General features: G+C 35.3%; 1 protein-coding gene across 1 annotated transcript in view; it reads right to left on the bottom strand.

Moving 5' to 3' along the window:
• Positions 1-22,303, bottom strand: part of LOC115345659 (transcription initiation factor TFIID subunit 4-like) — a 151,797-nt gene that overhangs the window by 109,296 nt on the left and 20,198 nt on the right. Inside the window, exons 4-9 of the mRNA XM_030024824.2 lie at positions 21,336-21,563; positions 20,300-20,422; positions 18,493-18,582; positions 16,358-16,615; positions 6,536-6,641; positions 2,124-2,238 (exon numbers count right to left, since the gene is read on the bottom strand). Coding sequence (XP_029880684.1) covers positions 2,124-2,238; positions 6,536-6,641; positions 16,358-16,615; positions 18,493-18,582; positions 20,300-20,422; positions 21,336-21,563 — 920 coding nt within the window. The remainder of the gene's footprint in view (positions 1-2,123; positions 2,239-6,535; positions 6,642-16,357; positions 16,616-18,492; positions 18,583-20,299; positions 20,423-21,335; positions 21,564-22,303) is intronic.

Here is a 22,303-nt window from a genome sequence, read left to right as displayed (position 1 = left end):
AAACTACGTCATAGAACAGCTACCATAATATCCAGTGAACTCATGTAAGCAGTCTTACAGTTCATTAATAAATGCTGACATTAAAGGCTAAGCTGTAATTTGCAAAATTCCTAATTGCTACATCTTTTATGTAATTCTTTCCTGCATTTCCCACAATCCAGAATAGAAGAAACTGAAAATAACAAAGTTCACATTTCCTTTTCTAGTGACCAACACTTTGCTCACAAGAGTGAAAAGCTCAAGTAAGTTATTTTAAAGAAAGCAGAATATAAAATAATGAAACAAATATGCAATAATAAAACACTAAGGGCAAAATAAATTTATACACAACACAACTATTTTTCAAAATTCTTGCTTTGCTTTAGATGCCAGTTTGCCTTCTGGCTAAAAACACATTCTTCACACACGCTGGGAATGTTGAGGAAAACTAGTCAGCATTCAGAGGATTAATACAGATTTCCAGCTCTATGCCTTTAGGCTTAATAGTCAGACATCTATTTGTCCTCAGGAGAGGTTAGGGGTTGAAATGCAAATATGCAAACAACTGAATTCTTTGTTAAGATATCAAGAAAAAGCTTGATCTTTGCTGCTGTTTAATAAATCCTTGCAATTTTATGGACTTATTTAAATGCAGCTTTGTGTCTTACTATTTTGAAGGAGAAAACAATGCAAGGAAACAAACACATTCATTCTGACTAAAATTTGTTCTCTAGAGGAAAAATGACATACACCCTTGACAGCTTATTTACCAAACTCACTAAAGATTTATTGATTTATCAATCAGTGCCTTGAGCATTTGCTTCTCCCCAAGGGAAAATTAACAATTCCAGCTAACCTAATATATTCTATGTATAAACTAAGTGAATGCAAGAATCAATCCTGGCACAGTTTACAACATCCAGTTAAAAAAATGCTGTCCCTTTCGGTGTATGTAAAATTGAAAGCTATACTAACGAAGAATAAAAGCTCATGTTGCTTACAAACATAAAAAATACTTATTAAGACAGTACAATTGAACCCAACAGACATTTTAAATCATTTAAATACTCAGTGGGAGGCAAAAGCATTGGAAAATAAAAAATTGAATTATTTTGCTTCTAGATTAATACTAAGTACTACCACTATTAGTTGCAATACTGACATGCCTCAAAGCAGAGATATTTCAAAGAGCTACAAATTCTCTTTTACTTCACCTGAAAAAGCGTAAGCCTGAAAATTAATTACTGTTTTGATGATGTCAGAGCAACATAAGGATTCCAGAAGACAAAAATGAAAATCTAGGAATATTTTGTCATGTAACAAAGAAAGAAAACGTTTAAGTACAAATAAAATGTACTTTCATCAGTGGAAAAAAATTAAAATGATGGTAGCAAAAGCAAAATGCAGTAAACATAAAATTAGTTTTTCACTACAAAGAGTAACAATATCCAAAATATATATCAAATAAAAGTTTGAAGGACAAAAGAACTGGTATAGCAGCTCAATGCATCAATGCTACTGTGTTGAACTTTTGCAGCACCTGATCACTACAAGAACCCAGAGAATGCCCCAACCTCTGCCACCTAAATAAGCACATGAAGAATAGATACAGCAATGTTTTCTCTTTAAAACCAAGAACAACAATCCTACACACACAAAAAAAACCCCAAAACCCACTATCAAAACCATACAGTAGTTTCTCTATGCTGATGAGGAGATAGCTGCAGCTTAGCTGCAGAAAGAAGCCTATCGACAGGATGCCTTGTCACAATTAGTATCTTCTCAGCAAGATACGTTCCATATGAACATTAGAATGCAATACATAAAACCAACCATGTATTTTTTTAAAAACTTCATACACCTAATTCCATTTACCAGAAGTTTTACTATAATCCACAGAACTGAAGTCTTTACTAAACATTAAAAAGCGCATTTAGAGAAAAATCCTCAAGACATGTCATGACCCCCTCCCTTCTTTAAAAATAGAACTAAGTAAGAAAATTGTCATCCAATCACAGTAAGAAAAGGCAAGAAATATTGTAAAACACTGCCCTCTGGTGTTAAGCCAATTCTAAATCCTATTTTATATTTAAGATCCCTGCAACCACCCCGCTGCATTTTTTTTTTATTTTTTTTTTTTTTACCTGAAAGAACCACCTCCAGGGTCATTCAGCTTGTTTTTCTGATTTGCAGAGACCTGAACACCAAAGCCCCCAGGACTTTTGCTGGCTTGTATTGTTGGTGCCTTCCCTACTGTGCCTGAAAAACACCAAGCAATGTTATTACGAGCTGTCTTAGACAATTTACATCAAAGAACCTTCTGTCCAGGAACTAAATTTAACTGTCTGTAAATTGCAAACAAAGGAAGTTATTATTTTTAAAGATTACACTGCTGAAGAAGAACAATTTAAAATACAAAATTTATATTAACATTACAGTTTGTTCAATATTTACAGAATACTGAAGATTCCAAAACTGAAAACCATTGGCCATAATACACATAACGGCTGTAAGTGTGTTTGCAATTGCCAGTAAACCACTTTTCTAGACAATCTGCACAGAATAAAGAAGCAGAATTTGAAATGTTCTTAATACAGATGCTTTAAGTCACAGTCACGCAGGGTATTAACTATGCCTTTTACATTTTTGTATATAGTCATTGCTCTTTGTTGCAGTGAAAAACATGTATTTTCAGAGTTGAAAACGTTATTTTAAGTATTTTAAAATGTTTTATATTGTATGTAAAAGACGAAACACTATTGTAAAATTTTATATAACCCCCCCTCATAAAGGTTGTCTTTTACTTTATTTTGAAAATAATGATTTCGAAGTAATTCATATCTGTATCTAGACTTTACAGGTCTACATGTAGAAGTAATACTGGGCTTTCTAAATAATCCGAAGTGTGGTAGACATGCAGCTTCTTGTGACAGTAAATTAAAAAATGGATATGAATTCCTCTCTGACATTTGGAAAAATCTAACCGAAAATAATTACAAATTTATGTTGCTGATTAGTAAATCAACAGACATCTATTATTATTATTTAAAACACTGTATCAGTATGCAACTGAAAAAGCATTCACAAATGAAACTTTTGGAGTGAGCCCTCCTCCCTAAACACGTTTACTTGGGTTGTATTTTGTGTTTTCTTTAATCCCACCTGTGTTTTGGCATGTGAAAATAATTAATTCATATGTCTACTTGACTTAAAAGCTCTCACCTTTTTCTTGTCTATCACTCAATTTTATTACATACACATAGTGTTTGAGACTTTGAGAAGCACATGTAAGTTATTCCTGCACATCTATGACTCAATTGCATATAAATGGCATGGTATGAACCTTAGTAGAGTTACACTATTTTTCTTTCATTAATTGTAAAAACCTGCAACACAACTAACCCAACAAATCCTTTAAAGAACACTTCTTTGCTAAAACAAAAGTGTCAGCATTGAATGAGACCAGCATTACTTTTTTTATTTTGAAGTCTTCGTCAACTTCAACATATGATCTTAAAAGCAAAACTAATTTGACAGTGTTCGTTCAGTTCTTCAATCTGCATAAACTGTTGTGTGGACTCTCAACATTAGCAAATACAAAACAAGATTTAGGACTTCAGGCTCCAAGCCTGGGGAACAAAAATATTTTGTCATCAGAATATTCAAGGTCCATGACATGTCACAGAGAGCATTAGTTCATGGACCAGACAATTCATTTATTTATTTCAGACGAACTAATTGAAAGGTTTTCTACTAAGTGAACTGGAAGGAAAGAAATAATACAGTAATAAAAATTAGCAGATCTCCATTTTCTACAGTTAACATCTAGGAGATTAGAAGTGTGTTAACCTTGAAAATTATTGCAATGGCAAAATTAAGGTAACAGTGGTGCTCCTCCAGAATTAATATTGTATTCCTTTAGAACTACTATCAATGGTCTGTTTTCTACAGGTGATAACTTTTGATCAAAAAAAAAAAATCCAACCCAAAAAGGTACAGCAACAGAGTAGTTAACTTCTTGGTGTCAGGAAAACTGTAAGTCTACATTGGATATGGAAAAATTAAGTCTCACTTTCTTTCACCCTATGTATATTGTAATTCTACTCAAATGGATCTGGCAAAGTAAATATAAGTTTTGGAATGACATACAAATTTTCTGGTTTAAATCACAACTTTGCATGATTAACCAGTTAGACACAAAATATGGCTAAAACATCAGTTTATATTATGAAGCAGGGCATATTTTCAAAATTAAAATCACCTGTGGGCCTAGATATTCCATGGGATTGGTAATGACATACAGAGTCTTTCACCACTGGGTCCTCATTTCAAATTTTAAGTAGCATGATCTGGAGAAATAAGCCCCAATTTAGGAGCTTATAAATTCCTAGTTGTATTCCTGCACAGGTTAAATAGCTGCAATGAATACTCTGGCTAATAATTTTTTTCTTTGGCTCAATTCCCCCATCCATAAGATGCAATTCACCTAATTATTATACTGATAAGTGCTTTGATAAAGGAGTGTGAATTTTTTGTGCAATAACTGTAGTGTTACTTCCCCTGGTGCGGAAGCAATTTTGTTGATATAAAAGTCCTCAAACCCTGCCTACTTTATCTATACTACTGTTTTAAAAAGCATCACTGTCTGTTCACACAGATGCATTAATTTTAATGTAAAGATACATTACAGTAGGAGATTCACTCCTGTCTGAGAAGGAAAATGCACCATTCTGTGGAAGTCAGCTTAGTTCTGGTATAACTATCCTCAAAAAGTCACACTCCACAAAATTATACTACTGTAATTTTCTATATAGACCATGTCCTATTCCAGTATCTTACCTCCTTCTACAGGAATACCTAGGCCAGTATAAAATATCATTATACTGGTGTTTACAGTAGAAAGTTTTAACAATATATCAAGATCAAAATAAACTGTTATCTGACAGTATGCCTTAGCAGCATTTCTTAGAGCTGCAAGCACACAGGTGGACTTCTCTGTAGACATGGGCTACAGGATGAACAGTTGTACAATGGGATGTTTCCTAAATTTCTATTGTTTGCTTTGTCTGTGTAATTAAAACAATATAGTGGTGGGCTTAAACAAGCTTGTAAATAGGAGTAAGCTCACCTGAAAGCAGGGCTTTGCATGAATTTGCCTTTCTGAACCACTGTCTTGCTTAAGCCAAATTGCCAGTTAAGTTGCACTTCATTGGCTGATCAATGGCTATCATGAATAAATTCATATTCTGAATCCACTGTTTAAAAGGCAGATGCTAGTATCATGCAAATTCTTGGCACACTGTTGACATTCATAACTTAGAGACTGAATAACCAAAGACATGAAATCAGCCTTCACTCTCAGACACATTAGTCAGAAGTGAAAGTTCATGCCATAAGATGCCAAATAACTTCCCTGTTAATAAAGTCAGGATTGAGTATCAGTGCTATCAAATATAAGCTTTTTATGACAAGTAAATGCATTTCTTCCTAACTTGGAAAAACAGCCTACATGATTACAGTGAGAGCTTGGTCTCCATGTCCATTCAAGCTATGGATTCTCTGAAGAGAACAGAGCAAGTAGAACATCAGCTGCTATTAACTGCGATAATTGGGGGTTTTGATGCTTTCTTTTCCCAAAGAGAACAGAAAAGACCAAGCAATGAAGTCAAACAGGCAGCAATATCTTTTATGTGCATTTAACCTAGTTTGATTTCTGATTCAATACCTAAAGATGACAAGCTCTGTATTCCATTACAAACCCTCAGTTGTCTAAATGCCCACATCCAAAAAGATACTCTCACATATAAACAGGAAAAATAAAAACCGAGGTCTAGTGGTGGAAAGAAACAAATGGATATTTATTAGAAACTAAGAAGGCTTCAAGAATCCTCTTAAAAAAGTGGGATGTATCAGCCAGACGTTACCTCCACCTGTGCACACACAGATGAGGAAGTTGTGTACAAATCACACCTCTTGCTCCCCCAGCTAATCATGGCATGTCAGGTTGCTGCAATCAGTCTCTGACCTCACCAAAGAGTAAACATACTGGCATGGAGACAAAAAAAAAAAAAAAAAAAGGCATGTGGGTTGAGAAATTTCTCTAGGACTCCTACCTTCATCTCTGTAGCTGCAGAGACAGTGACTATGATGTTCCGCTTCAGGAGTAAGAGTTAAAAGTAGGATGATTAAATTGAGGCATCCTCTAGGCTTCAGGAAAAAAAAATGAAGAATTTCTTTCTTGGCCCAGAGTTAGAGCTTAGGACAATAAGAGTAAAGTTCCTGACTTCTTTCAAAACTTTTCCATGAAAAAACTGCTGAGTAAGAGCTAAGCATGTGAGAGTTAGTCCTAAGGTTCTTTCAAAACATTTCACTGTGTTGGTCTGAAATACCTTGAAACTGCATAGTGAAAACATGCATTCCTCAGCCAGTATGAAGTAAAAAATGAATGTCAAGCCTGCCAATGTCAACACTGTAAGTTTTTCCCATGCTACTAGTTTGTAATTACAATGAAATTCATACAAAGGTAACAATCTCACTAAAACATTTAAACCCATACCTTGTGGTCTAATGGTCTGAGTTATTACCACTGGCATCCTAATCTGGGTAGTCTGGCAAGCAGGGTTTCGTTTCACAGTTTGAGCAGATGTTGACTGGATAATCTGCTATTATTAAAAAAAAGTATACTTATATTATACTCTTTATACACAAACACACACAACGTAAATATACTAATACCTGTAATTACTAATATAAGCATGTGGATCTCTAAAAGCACAACCAGCTAGTGACAAAAGTCATAGTCATGTAATGCGTGTGGTTGTGTGTGTGTGTATATACCTATTTTGCCATTATGCTTTAAAAAAACCAAATAATATTCGACACAAATGTCATATGTCACAACCTTCATCAAAAATGTATTTCAAAGGAGTAAGACAAACATTAAAGTTTAGACTTTTGTCTTCAGAAATTTTACTAGGAAGAAAAGCATTTTTGTAGAAGAAAATGCTGCAATAATTTTAGTGGTATCCACCTACAATTGTTAGGCCTTTCACTATATATCTATGCTTTTTAAAGAAAATATGTACTAAAAGTAAATTCTAAAATATTATGGGTTCCAAAGTCAGATATACACAAGAAAGAAAAAAATGGTTTGTGCTGATCATATACTCGTCATTGTTTAAATGTTAACTGGATATTCTCAAGGTTTCACTCACTACTAAGCCAAGTTCTGAAGTCCCTACCCAAAACTGAAACTGGGTTAGAAACTTAGAATTTGACCCATAAACAAATTCAAAAGAAAAAACCTGCAAGGGTCATGTCTAAGCAACAGCAAAATGTATGTTCATAAAATCAGGGACAAGGTAGGCACAGATGTAATAAACAGAAGATTCAAAAAGACGTGTGGATGCTGTAGATGTAATGAACAGAAGATTCAAAAAGACGTGTGGATGCTGCAGAGCTGGGAAAAAAATCCATAAATAAACTTTGAAAACAAAACACAGGCAAATAGCTGCAAATAAGATTACAACCACAGCTCAGGCATGACAACTTCAGAAGTCGTGCTTTTCACAGTCACAACTATGTTACTCCCATTGCATGTGTCTGCTGTTTCTGAATTACACATCTCAGTCTCACAACCACAGGTATTCCCTCCTAGAAGACAAGACGCCACACTACACACCACTATATGAAGCAAACAGGAACCACTGCACCTTTATTCAGCACAAGTCAGCATTATTCTTACAAAGTGCATCTAAAACCTTATTATTTAGCTGAATCATGAAAAGCCAAACCTCTGCCTTCAAAGTACGCTATGGAGAAAAAGAAAGGAGAAACAGTATTTTCAAACGAGACGTAAAAGTAGAGAATGAAGAGGCTCCGAACAAATAGGAAATTGTTCCATCAGCAGGAACCAGGGCTCCCAAATCAGAAGGAAGAAAGGTGAAAACTACAAACAAGAAAAGACTAGTGAGGGAACAAGACCTGTAATGTAGTCTGAAGAAAAAAAAAACAAATAGGGCCATTTTGAAATTACGAAATTGCATTCTGTACATCCTAAAATATTAAAAGTTGGAAAGTCGTAATAAACCTGTGGATGTAGAAGTAATAGCAATAGCTACCTTGCAGAAAGAGAAAAGGGATAAAAGGATTAAGGATTCAGCTTCAACTGTGGACACTGAAGGAAAATGGAGGATTTGTATTAAGCACAGAAATGGAGCAAATGGATGTAAATTTACTTGGTCAAGACAGGCAGTGAGTAAACAGTGACACTCAGAGGGAGGAGAATAAAGTAGCTACCGTGCTTAAAAACAGGAAAGAAATCGAGGTGATAAATGAAAATGAGGGATAAAGTTGAATTTGACTGCATTTTGATGCACAGGAAACATGTACAAGTCTATTTTAATAAGTAAGAAGACAGAATAGCCCGCAGCAAAAAAAAAAAAAAAAAAAAAAAGAATATATTGGTATGAAAAAGGAGGAGACTGTTGCCACTTTTACAATAATTTATTGGATGAGTTTTCAGAGAATAGTGAAGAAAAGCAGCCATACCTTAACTGGCCAGAAGCCAGGCCAAAAAGGAGATGTGTGTGACCTGTGGATAGAATTACTATCTGGTATTACAGTAATTGTCTGCAATTAGATTTTTTTCTCTGTGAAGCAAGCAACTTTCTACAGTTCAGAACCAAGTTCTGTTTCACCTGATTAGTATTTTCACATGAATGCCCTAAAAAATGAGCCACTAACAGCATTAAAGATAGGACAATATTTAACCATTTGAGATGACATAAATCATTGCAATGTTTTCTTTATTATCAAATACATTCAAAAAATGTCCTTTTAACAAGTACTGTACTAGGACTTCAATGCACGTAAAAGTGCTGAAAGTGTAGAAAATGACTGAAAAATAAATTTTTCCAAGGGGCACAGATCAAAATCATCATCTTAAATTCCATACAGAAACCAATCAGCAACATTACATGCTCTCTAAAAGGAACAACTGCACCCTAACAGAGCAACATTTTACACTAACTTAAATTCCAGTTTCTATTCAGTTTTAAGATGGATTTCAACACAGATGTCATCTTCAGATCCGAAAGTGATTAAGGAATGAACATTAGGAATTTGTTTCTGAAACAGAATGCGTAACCTCATTTGCAGGCAAACAAGGGACATAGTAAAAACTGATGAATCAGAGGTAACTGACCCTGCATTAAAATTTATAAACAATCTAAACCACCCTTCATCAACTAAAATACTTCAAACTGTTCTAATCTTCTTGCCTATTTTCCCAACAGCATAAACATTACTATTATGTCCTTAACTTGGCCTGAAAAGTTTAGACAATGAACAAGGTACTAGCAAGATAGTCTGGAAGATGGTTAACTTAACCAAATTATTTCATATTTCTCACAGCCTAAAAATACACACAATGAGTGTACCCCATCTAATGTTACCTATTCATATGCTGAATAGATGCTGAATCCCAAATGGTCAGTTCATAAGCACCAATTTACTAACCCAGACTGATATAGAAGATACAGAAGTGGAAGTTTTGGTATACTGAGGTTATCAGAGACATTACTTCAGCCTTCAGAAAAGGGGAGATCTTACTGCTGTCTACAACCACCTAATGGGAAGATGTAGAGAAGATAGAGCCAGACTCTCTCAGAGGTGCAGAGCAGAAGGATGTGACACAATGGGCACAAGTTGGAATATGGGAAATTTCAATTTAATATAAGGAAAAAAAAAAATTTACCGTGAGGGTGGGCAAGCACTGGAACAGGTTGCCCTGAGAGGCTGTGTCATCTCATCTTCAAGATACTCAAAACATGACTGGTCAAGGCCCTGGACAACATGCAAACCTATAAGCAGGCAGCTGGACTAGACACCTCCAGAAATCCTTTCCAACCTTTTACCGCCACCTCCATATTCATAGCATCAATCATCTTATAAAAGTGCTGTCAGAAAAGGTCACAAGACAGAATACAAAAGTCTTCAAAGTTTACAGAAACTGTTCATAATTCCATCTCCACTAAAAAGAAGGGAAGCCATTTTCATTATTTCCACCACTGAAGACAGCAAGCACAACAGCAGAACAGTAACAACAAAGGCACAGAAAATAGAAAAGATTTCATGTGATTTAGCCATTGCCTGGATTTGATAAGGAGTTTGGAAAAATAGCAAAATTACCAAATAAAATCATGATCAAGACAGCGCCAACACAGCAAGTACTGTCATATACCAGCTTATTCCTCTTCAATTTATCAGTCAAAAGTTGAAGAATCATCTCCTAGGCTGCTGCACTTTGAAGCTCTTAAAGTAACACACTGAAGCAGGAAAGTCATGGTATTGCTTCTCCGAGTACAATACGTCAGAAGTTACCTAAAATTTTTTTCTATAAAATAACATTTTTCTGCAAAATAAGATGCACATTTCTCACAATAGAAAGTATTCTCCCTCTTTTTTTATTTAATCTTTCCACTTCTCCCCTTAACCGTCATCTTTCCACTCCACTAGTAACGCTCACTTAGGTTCACCATTTGTCTATTCCTCCAGACAAGTTCCTTCTCTCACTTTCCAAATGCTTCATACTACTCTGTCCATTTCTAAAATTCACTTTATTTTCACATCTGTAAAAAGGGATGTTTATACAAAGATGCTTACACAAAACAAGCAGACTTATGAAGATGAAAAAAGGGTATTTAACAGTCACACTACTGATAACCAGAATAACAAAGTGGTGACAGCTGAAATACTCAATTTTTCTTGAGGCCCTTCTTCAAAAAGCTTAGATTCAATGACTATATGAGAATAAAGTAATAGTTATCTCTGGTCCTAATCTCAAGCCAAAAGGTGATGATCATACCATGACAGGTGTGAATCTTCTACCGTATATGTTATTGCAGGACAAAGAACAAATTACAGATGTCAACACAGACCAATAATTAACAACACAAATGACCAACAAATACAGACTGAGAAAGAATTCAGCCAAAGCACATAAAATGTATAAAAGTAGAAAGACTGCTAACTTCCATTCTCTTTGTCTTACTAGAACAGGAGATACTAAATAAAAATGAAAGCTACTACCTACAAACCATTGAAAGGAAAAGTCCTTGAGGACAATTAAATTAGAACTCACTGCTGAAGTTTTTCAGGACAAAGATTTTGCAAGTCTCAACAATCTAGATGCTCCTTTACCAATGCAGATGCATGGGGTCCCAACAATATGCTTCCCCTTACTTGACAAGGGCTGCAAAATCAGCCTGACTCAATTTACATAAATCACACTTTGCAGCAAAAGCATCTGATCCAACAGCTTAAGCATATCAAATAAAGCAATAAAAACAAAAGCATAGGAAATAGAAGCTTCTGCAAAGAATGGAAAATAAAAATAAATTTGGAAAATATATCCTTTACCAAGCATTTTTTCTCTCAATTAAGTTTAAAAAAAAAGTATTGTGGAAGGAAGAAACAAGCCACTTGTACATGTACAAAATTCAAAATGGCTATGGTCTGATATGACATTTATCTTCACTCATGAGTAAACACTTGCTAACTCACTTGTGGCTATGCCACTTGTGATTTATCAGTCTACTCACTCCTGAAGATAAATGTCATATCAAACCTCAGCTATCATGTAATCTGGCAGCATTAACTTACAATGTTCATGCTCTTATGGGCCTAGAATTCATATTTACCATTGTTTACCATGCTGTAATAGTAACAGTTACAATTTTTCAACAGTGCCTTGAAATTTGCATAAGCAATTCTTTTTCCTCCCAAATAAAACAAATGGACTTTTTTAAAACTCAGCATGTAATTTTTAATGTTAATATGACAACAATATTGTTCCATTGAGTATATCTTTTCAAAGAAGCAGTGAAAAAAAATAAAACCGAAAGCCACCAGATCACTTGTCCCACGTGCTCCTCAATTTATCACACAATTCTTCCTACAGTGTTTAATCTGGTCTAATTTTGAACGTTTTCAGTGATGGCTTTTTCATCACTGCCTTTGGGAGCCTGATCTACCATCTAATAATAATCTGTCTTACTGTAAGGATATTTTGCCTTATATCCTGCCTAAATCCTACTTTGCTTAATTATATCCTGTTATTCATATTTATACTCTCTTAGACCACTCTAAATAATTCATTGATATACTCTGCTGTTTAAACCCTTAAAATATTTTAAAATATTTTTTATGCTCCCCTTTAGCCAGTGTTTGACCAAGTTACTGTTTAGCCAGTTTCTTTTAGTCTTTGCGTTCAAGTCTGTCCTTTAATTGCCATCTTCTGTTACTGGTTTCCAAACAGCATTCATTGACAATATCCTCCTTATATTAAGGTACAGCCCACAAAATTCTGAAAGTAAAGTCCATGATAACTCAGAAAACTACTAGGCTGTATTTCAAATAGGCATACAATTTGTCAAGTATAGGCTTTGTTCCTGTTAATAGATCCCAGACATCTACTGCTCAACAGCTATTTTTATTAAAATTTTATTGCACACCAAATTCCAAGTCAGCGACTAGATCTTTATTAGTTCATTAATAGAAACTACTCTTTTTATCCAAATAGCTGTCTTTTACTCTTCCATTTCTAAGTTGCCTTGCACACAGGACAAAAAGAGAATTATTTCCTGTGAGTCACTAAAATGTGTACAAATTACCATCATTCAGCAACAGAAAACTGATGCCAGAAAAATCTTCAGTAGGGAATTAAAAAGCAAAGAAGAACATCCCCATATAACATAATGCTTATTCTGCTGTTTTATCTTGTTTCCAATTTCCATTACTCTATCTGATCTTGTGGGAGCCTCCAACCACTATGACAGTTCCTGGAAAAGTGTTAGTAAATGTTTTAGCAAATACTATCCTAATGTAACTTAGAAGATGGAGAAATCTCCCCTCTGGACGCTGTGCACAATTTACTGCTGCAACAATGGTCCAGATATATTTCTATACATCTTTCCTAATCCTAGACCTGCACAAATCTTTATATTGCTTTGCATATAATTAATTTTTTAAATTAAGATGGATCACTTCAAATTTGTTACTGTTTCTTTATCGTTTAAATTTAATAATTGGCTTCAACCTCCAGGAATACTTTCTCCTTACAATGCAGTGTCAACACAATATATAAAGTGCTGATCGATCTCCATTACTCATCAATCTGCTTACAACTTCAACACATTTAATAAGGAATGTCTCTCTTATTCATAGAAATTTTATCTGCTGTAACACCCAGAACAAGACAGGTAATGTCTGCATATATAAGGCTATATAGAGCTCCTGCACCCCAAGAATGACATTTAGACAAACTTTGAACATTGCACTTAGAACAATTAAAAAAATTGATTGCTGGCTTATCTCATTAGTGTCTCATCAATAAAATATTAGCCTAAGATTATTCCCCTTTTCCCTATCTAAAAGTAGTTACCAGTACTAACAGCACTATCCAGTTCTCTAGCGCAGAGCTTTTTCATAGTTTTGGAACATGATTGCAATACTTTACAGAACAGATAGTCTCCTCCATCTCCACTAACACTATACATTTTAATGCTGAATTCTCCTTTGCACAAGCTATATTGCATGCTGAACAGCATACACAGAATTCCCATGTTGCGAGACACCTCAATATAACTGGAAGAAGCATCACCACATCTGACCCCTTCGTAAAACAGAAAAGTCAAAAGAAAGGAACAGCTAACAGATTCTCCACATTTTAAAAGAAACAAGCCTACTGTAAACTGGCTGGTATGAAAGGATCTATATTCCAAAACAGGCTTGCCCTTCTGCAGCTGGACAGTTTGCAAAGCCAGCTGGAACTCTCTCCAGTGAGCTTCAGGCTTGGGAAATCTGGAGCTCAGCCAGTTTCCTCCATCAGTGCTGGCTACCCTCAGGCAAGCCAGCTGTAATCTTCCTCTTCCGGACAAGTCCCAGGCAAGATGGCCAGCAGCTCTTTGCTGCACTCTGATTTTGGGGAGCACTAAGAAGTGTGAAGAGTGTGATCACTGTGACCACAAAAAAAGCCAATACTTATGAACAATTACTAATGTGATATGGAGATGCTGCTGGGTTATCTGTTTGGCGCCTGAGTTGATGGTTGTTTTGGTATGTAAGATTTTTTTCATCCAGTAACTCTGTCTGATGCTGCTTTTGTCTGTATAGAACTAATTTGAGCGCCATTAAGAAGTGGGTGGTTAATGTAATGTGTGGTTCTATTAACTAATAACTGATAGATTGAAAGCAAATACAGAAAGTCAGTTTTGTGATAAGCCAATAAATTATAATTTTTAATGTATTCACTTCTCTCTAAATATTTTCTAGAAAATTAATAGCATTAAGCATAATTTTGCTCTGCGTAGTTTGCTACCTTTGAAAATGTTGTGGTCATTTTATGTATCCAGCAAGATGAAAATTCAGTCCTAGACCTATGACTTCCTTACAGACAGAAAAACAACTTCTTTAGCCCATCAGATCAATCTCCACAATATATTACTTTAGCAGTTTTCAGCTCCCTCATATTGCATAGGTATGTTGCATAAGATGACAGCAACTCTTCACATTGTTAATCTCTATTCATGTTAACATCACAATTGCTTGCTTTGAGTACGCATTGACATGTGAGAGACACAGAAGGTGTCTCTCCCGTAAATTTGGCTTTATCCCTTTCTGAAAATACTCCACAAGAACTATAATCGTAAGAGTAAGAATTCCTGTGGACTTACTGACACATTTTTGCTCTACATCAGTGTTTCTCAAAAGGTGGCGTGCAACCTGCCTAGTAGGCATAGGAGTGTTTAAAGTGGGTTGCAAAACATTGGAAAAAGTTGTGTTACCTGGCAGTAGGTTAGTCCTAAGACTGTGGTATGAGATAAGGCTAGACTTACTAGCCATGAATGTTTACACTTGTCAAGAACCTGTCAGGGACTGTCAGAAACTTCCTTTCCCCAGGACAGGGAGTAATTTTTACACCTACTGCCTGTAATTACTAGTTCCTGCTCCCCTACCTTGAAGAACCAAACTTATTGTAAATTCAGTCTTAGGAAACATGGACAAATCAGAAAAAAAGTCACAAGAAGTCTGAGGAACACTTTTCTAACTAATACAACAGTCCAGAAGAGGTGGGGAGAACCCATTTTAGAAAAGAAACAATGAAGCGGCTGAACAGAAAGCAGACGAATTAAGGCGCAAAATATCCAAATGTCTTGTGTGTATTACAAAAGCCAGAGTCAGAAGTTTTAGCATCTAAGATGGTCTTACACATTAAAACTATGCTCACTAAAAGATGATGAAATTATACTAATTTCATTTTAAAGTTAGTAATTTAACTGCTAGAAGGCATCTGTAAGGTTCAAAAGACATGGCTCTGATGGCTCAGACATTTTCAGATTGTGCACTGCTACTTTTAAATTAAAGCAAAAGAAATATTTTCTCTCCACACACCCTACAGATTATTTATAACCTTTATAGAGCCTATAAACTCAAGGGTAGATCACTGTAAGGTTTTACATTACCATATGTGCATTTCTGAATCTTGATAATGTAAATTTTTACCAACTTGATACACCTTCTGGAACTTGTCAATTTGATTTTGAAACCTAAGTCAAGTACTTTACTCATACATACACAGAAAGCACAGACAAAGAAACTCTTAGATCTTTCCTTGAAGGATGACAATGCCTGTATAAACTCAAGGCCTTGTAAAAATTCTAAATGTATTTTAATTACAACTGTAAGCACACATGCAAGATCCTATATAACAGCATGATAAATTCACCACACTCAGTGAGTAACTGGCTGTATAGTTGCCTTACTGATAGTGCCTTTGAAATTAATGAGTCTAAGTACATAATACTCCAATATGCACAACAACAATATATTTCAGTAAATAAAGTATGGCACTATTTCTAAACAAAACATGCTGGTACAGTACAGCTATTCTTCTACAAGATTTTATAACTATGTGTAGAAGAGTTTAAAATGAGACACAGTTAATTTTAATGCAGACTAATCTAAGCAAAGCAGGATACCTAATGACATACTAAAAATTATACTCTTGCCTGTAAGTCTTGAAAAGCTTTCTGTTCTACATTTGTAATTAACTCAAATTCCACTGTGCTCATATAACAATCACTGCATTCCAGACAAAAAGGCCAAGAGTGTACTTTCTTAAATTTAAGCTATAATGTTATTTAAACTAATGGTTGAACATACATGTGAACTGCCATAAAATGAGGTACTACTATGTATCACAGAATATGATACAAACAAACAAAAAAGTATTTTCCCAAACAAGCTGTAATAAAAATAACATTGAAAACTGCTATTCAGCATGTTAAGAAATTCTCTTTTACACTACAGTACCTACCAGTTGAGAACTCTGATTTGACTGTACCACCTTAACCTGAGGAGGCTGCACTGTATTTGATACAGAGACTGTGCAAATGTTGTTTGGTTGCCTTATTCCTATTGTCTGCGTTGTGACAACAGAGGAAATGCTTCCAGAGGCAGATTGAGGTATAACTTGTGATAGCTTGGTTTGTTGAAGTGACTGCTGAGACGGCTGTCCTTGCAAAACTGAATGTTGACTATTCAGTAAAGATTGTCTCAATGCAGGCAGACTTTTCTAAAAACAGAAGAAAGTTTATGAAATATCAAATTTAGCAGGTTGACAAAAAATATTTTAAAATTTGTTGTAGACATATTAAAAGAACGCAGCTTTCTTTCCAATTTTACTATCTGCCTATTCGTCAAAAAGAAGATTGAACATATTTTCTAAGAGGGAAGGTTCAGTTTACATTTTTAATATGCTTTCAATTTGGATTTAGCAACCCTGTAGATTTTGATGTGCCCTAATTCCACTGTAGCAGTAAAATAAAACACTCCCCTTTCTCAAGACTATCTAGAACTTGTAGCTTAGGTCTTTGGAAGGGCGAAACATGGAAACAGAAAAGGCAGAACCGTAGGAACAACCCTATTCCCATTGCATGCTAGAAGTAGTAAGCTGCACCAATTTACTTCTCCTGACATGCCTCCAGTACCTAGAACAAGATGATTTAACTGTTGATGCCCTACAGCAATAGCTGTTTACTGTATTATTACTGATCTAATGTACTCTGACTGGATTAGAAAAGTGTACTATTTTATGCTTCATGTTCAGACCAGTTCAACCAAAAAATATAGTTTTAAAAGGCTATACTGTACCTTCACGAATAAACTTTTTACTTTTTAAGTGGTAGTAGCATTCTTTTGAAGTGCTCCCCCCAGGCAGCTGTAGAATGCAACAGTGTTTAGCCCGAGCTACAGTTCTTTCTAAACTTCGAATATTTATTTAAAAACTTAATGGCTGTTGCCGAGAAAGGACTTCAAAGAAAGGAAACAAGTTAAAACTTATCATGATGCTAGAAGTGACTGCAGTATAAGAGCAGGAAAAGGCATAAATAAGGGTTAATGATAACTTGAAAAAACAGAAGCAGAGGGAAAGAGTTCTGAAGAAAAGTTGAAGGGAGAGAAGAAAGAGAAGAAATCTGCCCTAAACTGAGAAGTTTTGGACTAGAAGAAAAATGCTTTTAAAATTATAGTTGTGGTTTTGTTGGGGCATGATTAAACACGCTTTGTATGTTTGTATATAATCTTGCATATGGAAGCTATTGTAGCTAATGTACAAGAACCAATTAGAAGTTAAATTTACCCCCACGTATACTAACTTAGGACCCACCAATAAATCCATTTGGTATCACATTGGAACTTCTATTATAGATTAGTTCCAGATTACAAGCAGGATCAGCTAATCAATTATTTCAACAGTATTATCCAGTTTAGTTTTTCGTAATCACCATGACACATGCATTGAAAGTTATCAATGACTCAAATGTAATTACAAAACCAATATCGAAAAAGCTTATTATATTACTTGAAGCATTCTACAGAAATAACTTGTGACTCTTCCAAACGTGAATGCTGTACATCTTCACAAAAAATTACCTACTACCATAGAAAAGTATATGCATTGTAACAGTAAAGGATCACTACAGAATAGACAATGGATGATTTCCAAACTAGGGAGTAACTGTTTTTTTATAAAAATCTAATAACTACGATGTTCTAGATCAGGACTACTCAAGCAGCGAACTCCAGATGAGCTCTGAACGACAAATTATTTTTTCTTAAACCTAAACCAAGGCCCCAAACACATGAGGTCTCCCTTCTGTAGGAAACCCGTATTTCTTACCATTCTCTCAACCTGTGAGGGGGCAGTCAGCTGCAGCACACAGCCACAGCTCCCAACACAAAAGCAGTAAGCAGCACCTGGCCGGCCTGACAGAGATGGAGCCTGCACGCCACTTCCAGTCAAGATTCCGGCAGAAATTGGCAGCACAAAGTAAAAATGGAGTAGTCCTGCTCTAGACAGGCAAAGCTAATTCAATTTAAAAAGTATATTTGAAAACTTAATAAATTTATTTCAATGCAAATGTTAATACATCTAAATAATATTCACATTACCTTAAGGAAAGGTACAAGATATGGCTGAGGAGATGATTTGAGTTCCGACTGAAGGCGGCCTGTAAATTCTTCTGGATCAATCTTTGCATCCTTCAGGGCGAAGGAAAAAAAGCATCAAAAACTCAATTCAGTTGTTTGGTTGCTTTTTTTCCAGATAATATCCATGTACATATCTCTAGCTAAATAGGCTACCATATCAAGAAGAACTTTCAAAGCTGAAGTCCCTCAACTCCTCTACATCTATAAAATTCTTCTGTCAAGAGCTAATTTATGTAACATGCCACTCAGAATTCAGGGAGTTCCCTTGGGGATGCACAATTTAAGACACAACGAGATCTCACAAACACTCAAATCTTTTTTTGGAATTCCATTCTTTTGCTAACATTTACACAGTGATTTCTCTAAAAATATTAATAAAAAACCAGGTTGTTGAAGTAACCTTACATACTATTAAAAAATTTGTCAGCCCTTGTAATCAGAAAATATCTTTACTTAATTCCAAAACAAATTTTGAAGGTTCAATTTAACTTAGTAGAATATGTGTATGCATATATATAAAACTATATATGTAAAGCATATGCATATATAAAAAGTATACATATAAGTATATATATAAATTTTTCACCTATATAAAGGTATGTATGTGTATATAGTCACAAACTATACACTTATAAATATATGAAATATATATTCAGTAGTTTACTTAATAGTTAATACAGGAGAACTCTATAATCCAGGTGTATTTTATAATACTTCTAAAGTATCACTAGTTACAATCTCAGGTTGTAGTAAGAATATTCATAAGCTTTCCTGGACTGATACAGAACAAGAACAAAACCAAACAAACCAAAACAACCTTCAATAAAAATGCTTTATATATGTCTCAACACTTTGTTTGAAATATTGTAAGTAGTTATCTTTACTTAGTTAGTCTTTCTTAGTTTTCAAAAGTTAAAACGAGTTTTTACTGGAACCACAGAATATTATTGTTGAATAGCTCATACTCGAAAAAAGTCTTAGGCTTGTATAAAATACACAGGTTTCTCTGTCAATGAATTCAAAGAAATATGTATCAATTCTGTTAAATCCAAGTTCTTCGTAGACTGTATTTAATTTCTCTGAAGAAGCTTGACCATTTGTCCAGCTCCCCAGTAACATCTGTGTGCAACTCATTTACACAATTCACTGAAACACCTGTTGCACTGGAAACTACAGTAAGTCAAGACTTTTTCCAGGCACAAGGACTGTCTAGCTGAAACACAACTTTGCCTCTTGAAATCCACTTGCAGTTAAGGCTCGATGCAGGGGCATCTGTCTGCAGAACTGCTTGGACTCAGCAGCTTAGCAAAATACTTTTCCTTCAGTCCTAGAAACTCTAAATCACATTGTGGAGGCATATATCTACATTCATTCTGTGGTTAAAACTTTTAACAAAGCTTCTTAGTGTTTCAGAAACGACTATGGTTTGGAGGAAAAGAAACTTAATGAATCCTCAAGAAAAAATTCTGTATTTTACTCTATTTTTCTAAATAAATGACTGAAATATTGTCCATCGAAACAAGAGTGGTTTTGACAAATGCATACTAAATACTTTGTTGCATTTCCCCTTTCAACAACTAAGGGAAAGCCTACCTTTAACAGATTTTTGAAGATATGTAATGTACAGTATATTTGCATTTTGGTGTAGCCCAACTCCTTTCACTTTCATTACAGCGAAAAAAATTAAGATCAAAGCAATAGTTTTCAGCAAATATAAACAACAAGCTTAATAGATAACTGACAAAATGAAAGATAACTAAATATTTACCAGCAAATCTTGAACCAGAGCTTTCACATTACGAGATGTTTCTGGAGATGGTGAATTATGAGAAGCAAGTTTTATAAGGGTAGCTAAAAAGTTTTTGCATTTTTTCACGTTCTCTTGCATTTCCTGCAAAAGCCAAAGAAAACAAATATCAGATCCATGCTGTTTTCCAATCAGGATCAATGTATGCTCTGATCACTGTAAATAGGGAAAATGATGAAATTGTTCTAATTCAGGCAGGACATATCTGAAACACCTCTGCAGCTATTTTACTATTGCTGCTAGCTACCTGACATTTTCTTCACTTCTTTATGTAACTGAACATCATACCTCACGAATACTAACAACAACAACAAAAAAAAATCAACGACAGAAATATATTTAATTTTTTACAGTCTGTTTTGATGAAAATAACCTTAAATATGAGAAGTAACTACAATTTGTTGGAAATGCATTCTCCTTTGAGATGCCCAATACACAATGTACAATGTTCCCCAAGCCATCTTATTCTGTTAAATTATTGATTCAGTATGTTTTTTGTACAAAGCAGCTACAGCAGTAAAATCAAATTAGAAATAGTCTTCAAACATCATCATATCTAATCTTTTCTTCATCAGTAGGAAAACAGATGCTTTCATTTTTTCAAGCCATCGTTTTTATGTGGTGTAATTACTCTGTGAAACAGAAACGTTACACTTCAGTGTAACCACAATTTTGAGGCCCAGCAGCATGATAATAATGAAGTCCATAGAGTGAAGGCCTGATTGTTCTGTCTAAAGAAACAGAATAGTTCTTTCACTACTGACACATACATAGCAAGATGGGGAAAGCTGACCACAAGTGTTCTTGCTCCCTCTCAGAATTTGTATTCTATTTAGTTGAAACGATGGGAAGGGTTTCTTGTTTGTAAAGTATTTGTTCCACCACAGGAACCATGCTTGCGCAAAGAGAAAGTTCTTTCTGCTTCTGAATAGACCTGAGAAGTTCATAAAGTACTAAGAAAACCAAGTATCCAGTATTTTAAAACTTACCAACTTACCTGTGACACAACTGTAGTTCCAGGTACAGGAGAGCTTGGTATGACCTGGGGCTGTGCTGGTACTTGTGCTGTTGTATGAGGTGGAAGTGGCAGCCGAGGCTGACCCTGGTTTTGTGCTGAAGCCTGAGTATGTCCACCAGTAATTACTGCAGGTTGTTGAGAGGCTGATGTTCCAGTTGCTACTGTTGTCTTGAATAAATTTTGAGTGCTTGTTGTAGCTACTGATACCTATTAATATTTTATATTGAAAAAACAGGTAATTATCTTCTTTTAATTCTTGTACTCAAACACAAAGCTCTTGAAAACCTGACAATAAAACGTGTTTTCTTTCAAATACACCCTTACTGACAAAATAAAACCATTGACTTTACTTACTTACCATAACCCTAATTTTGTCACCCTTTACTGAACAGTGAGAGTCCTCATTTAAAGTTCTTTTTATTACAAAATTAAATGTACCACTAAAAAATGAGTTGCTATTATCCAGCCCTTTAAATCACCATGATGATGTGACTTCCGTAACTCAACTTTCTGTAAATTTGGGCCTTAATATAAACAAGTCAATTTCCAATGATTTGTGGTCATGTCATCAGGTTTACAATTATCTAAACCACAGTTACAGTGACAGCTCAGATCGAGATGACACAAATGCACTAACACAGCTTCCCAACCTAATCTGAGCCCAGCAGCAGCATGTATGCTTTTGCACCGGTGCACAGCCCTAGCGAACAAAACCGTCCTGCGCCAGGCTGGGCCACACGCAAAGACCATGCTGCACACTCCTCAACATTAGGAAGCTGGAAAGCTTATCAGGCTGCACGGAGCACCACGTATCACCCCCTCATCCATCCAGTTCAGCTCTCACGCTTTATCTGACCTAGTAAGCCACCCTTCCGAGTGCCAAAAAGTCTCAGACAGCCACACCAAACGGGACTGCAGGAGCTAGAGAGCCCAGCCAGGCAACATAA

Source organism: Aquila chrysaetos, chromosome 9 (genome assembly GCF_900496995.4).
Source record: "Aquila chrysaetos chrysaetos chromosome 9, bAquChr1.4, whole genome shotgun sequence".
NCBI lineage: Eukaryota > Metazoa > Chordata > Aves > Accipitriformes > Accipitridae > Aquila > Aquila chrysaetos.
The sequence above is the reverse complement of the archived record's forward strand: the minus strand, read 5'-3'. Positions and strand labels throughout refer to the sequence as shown.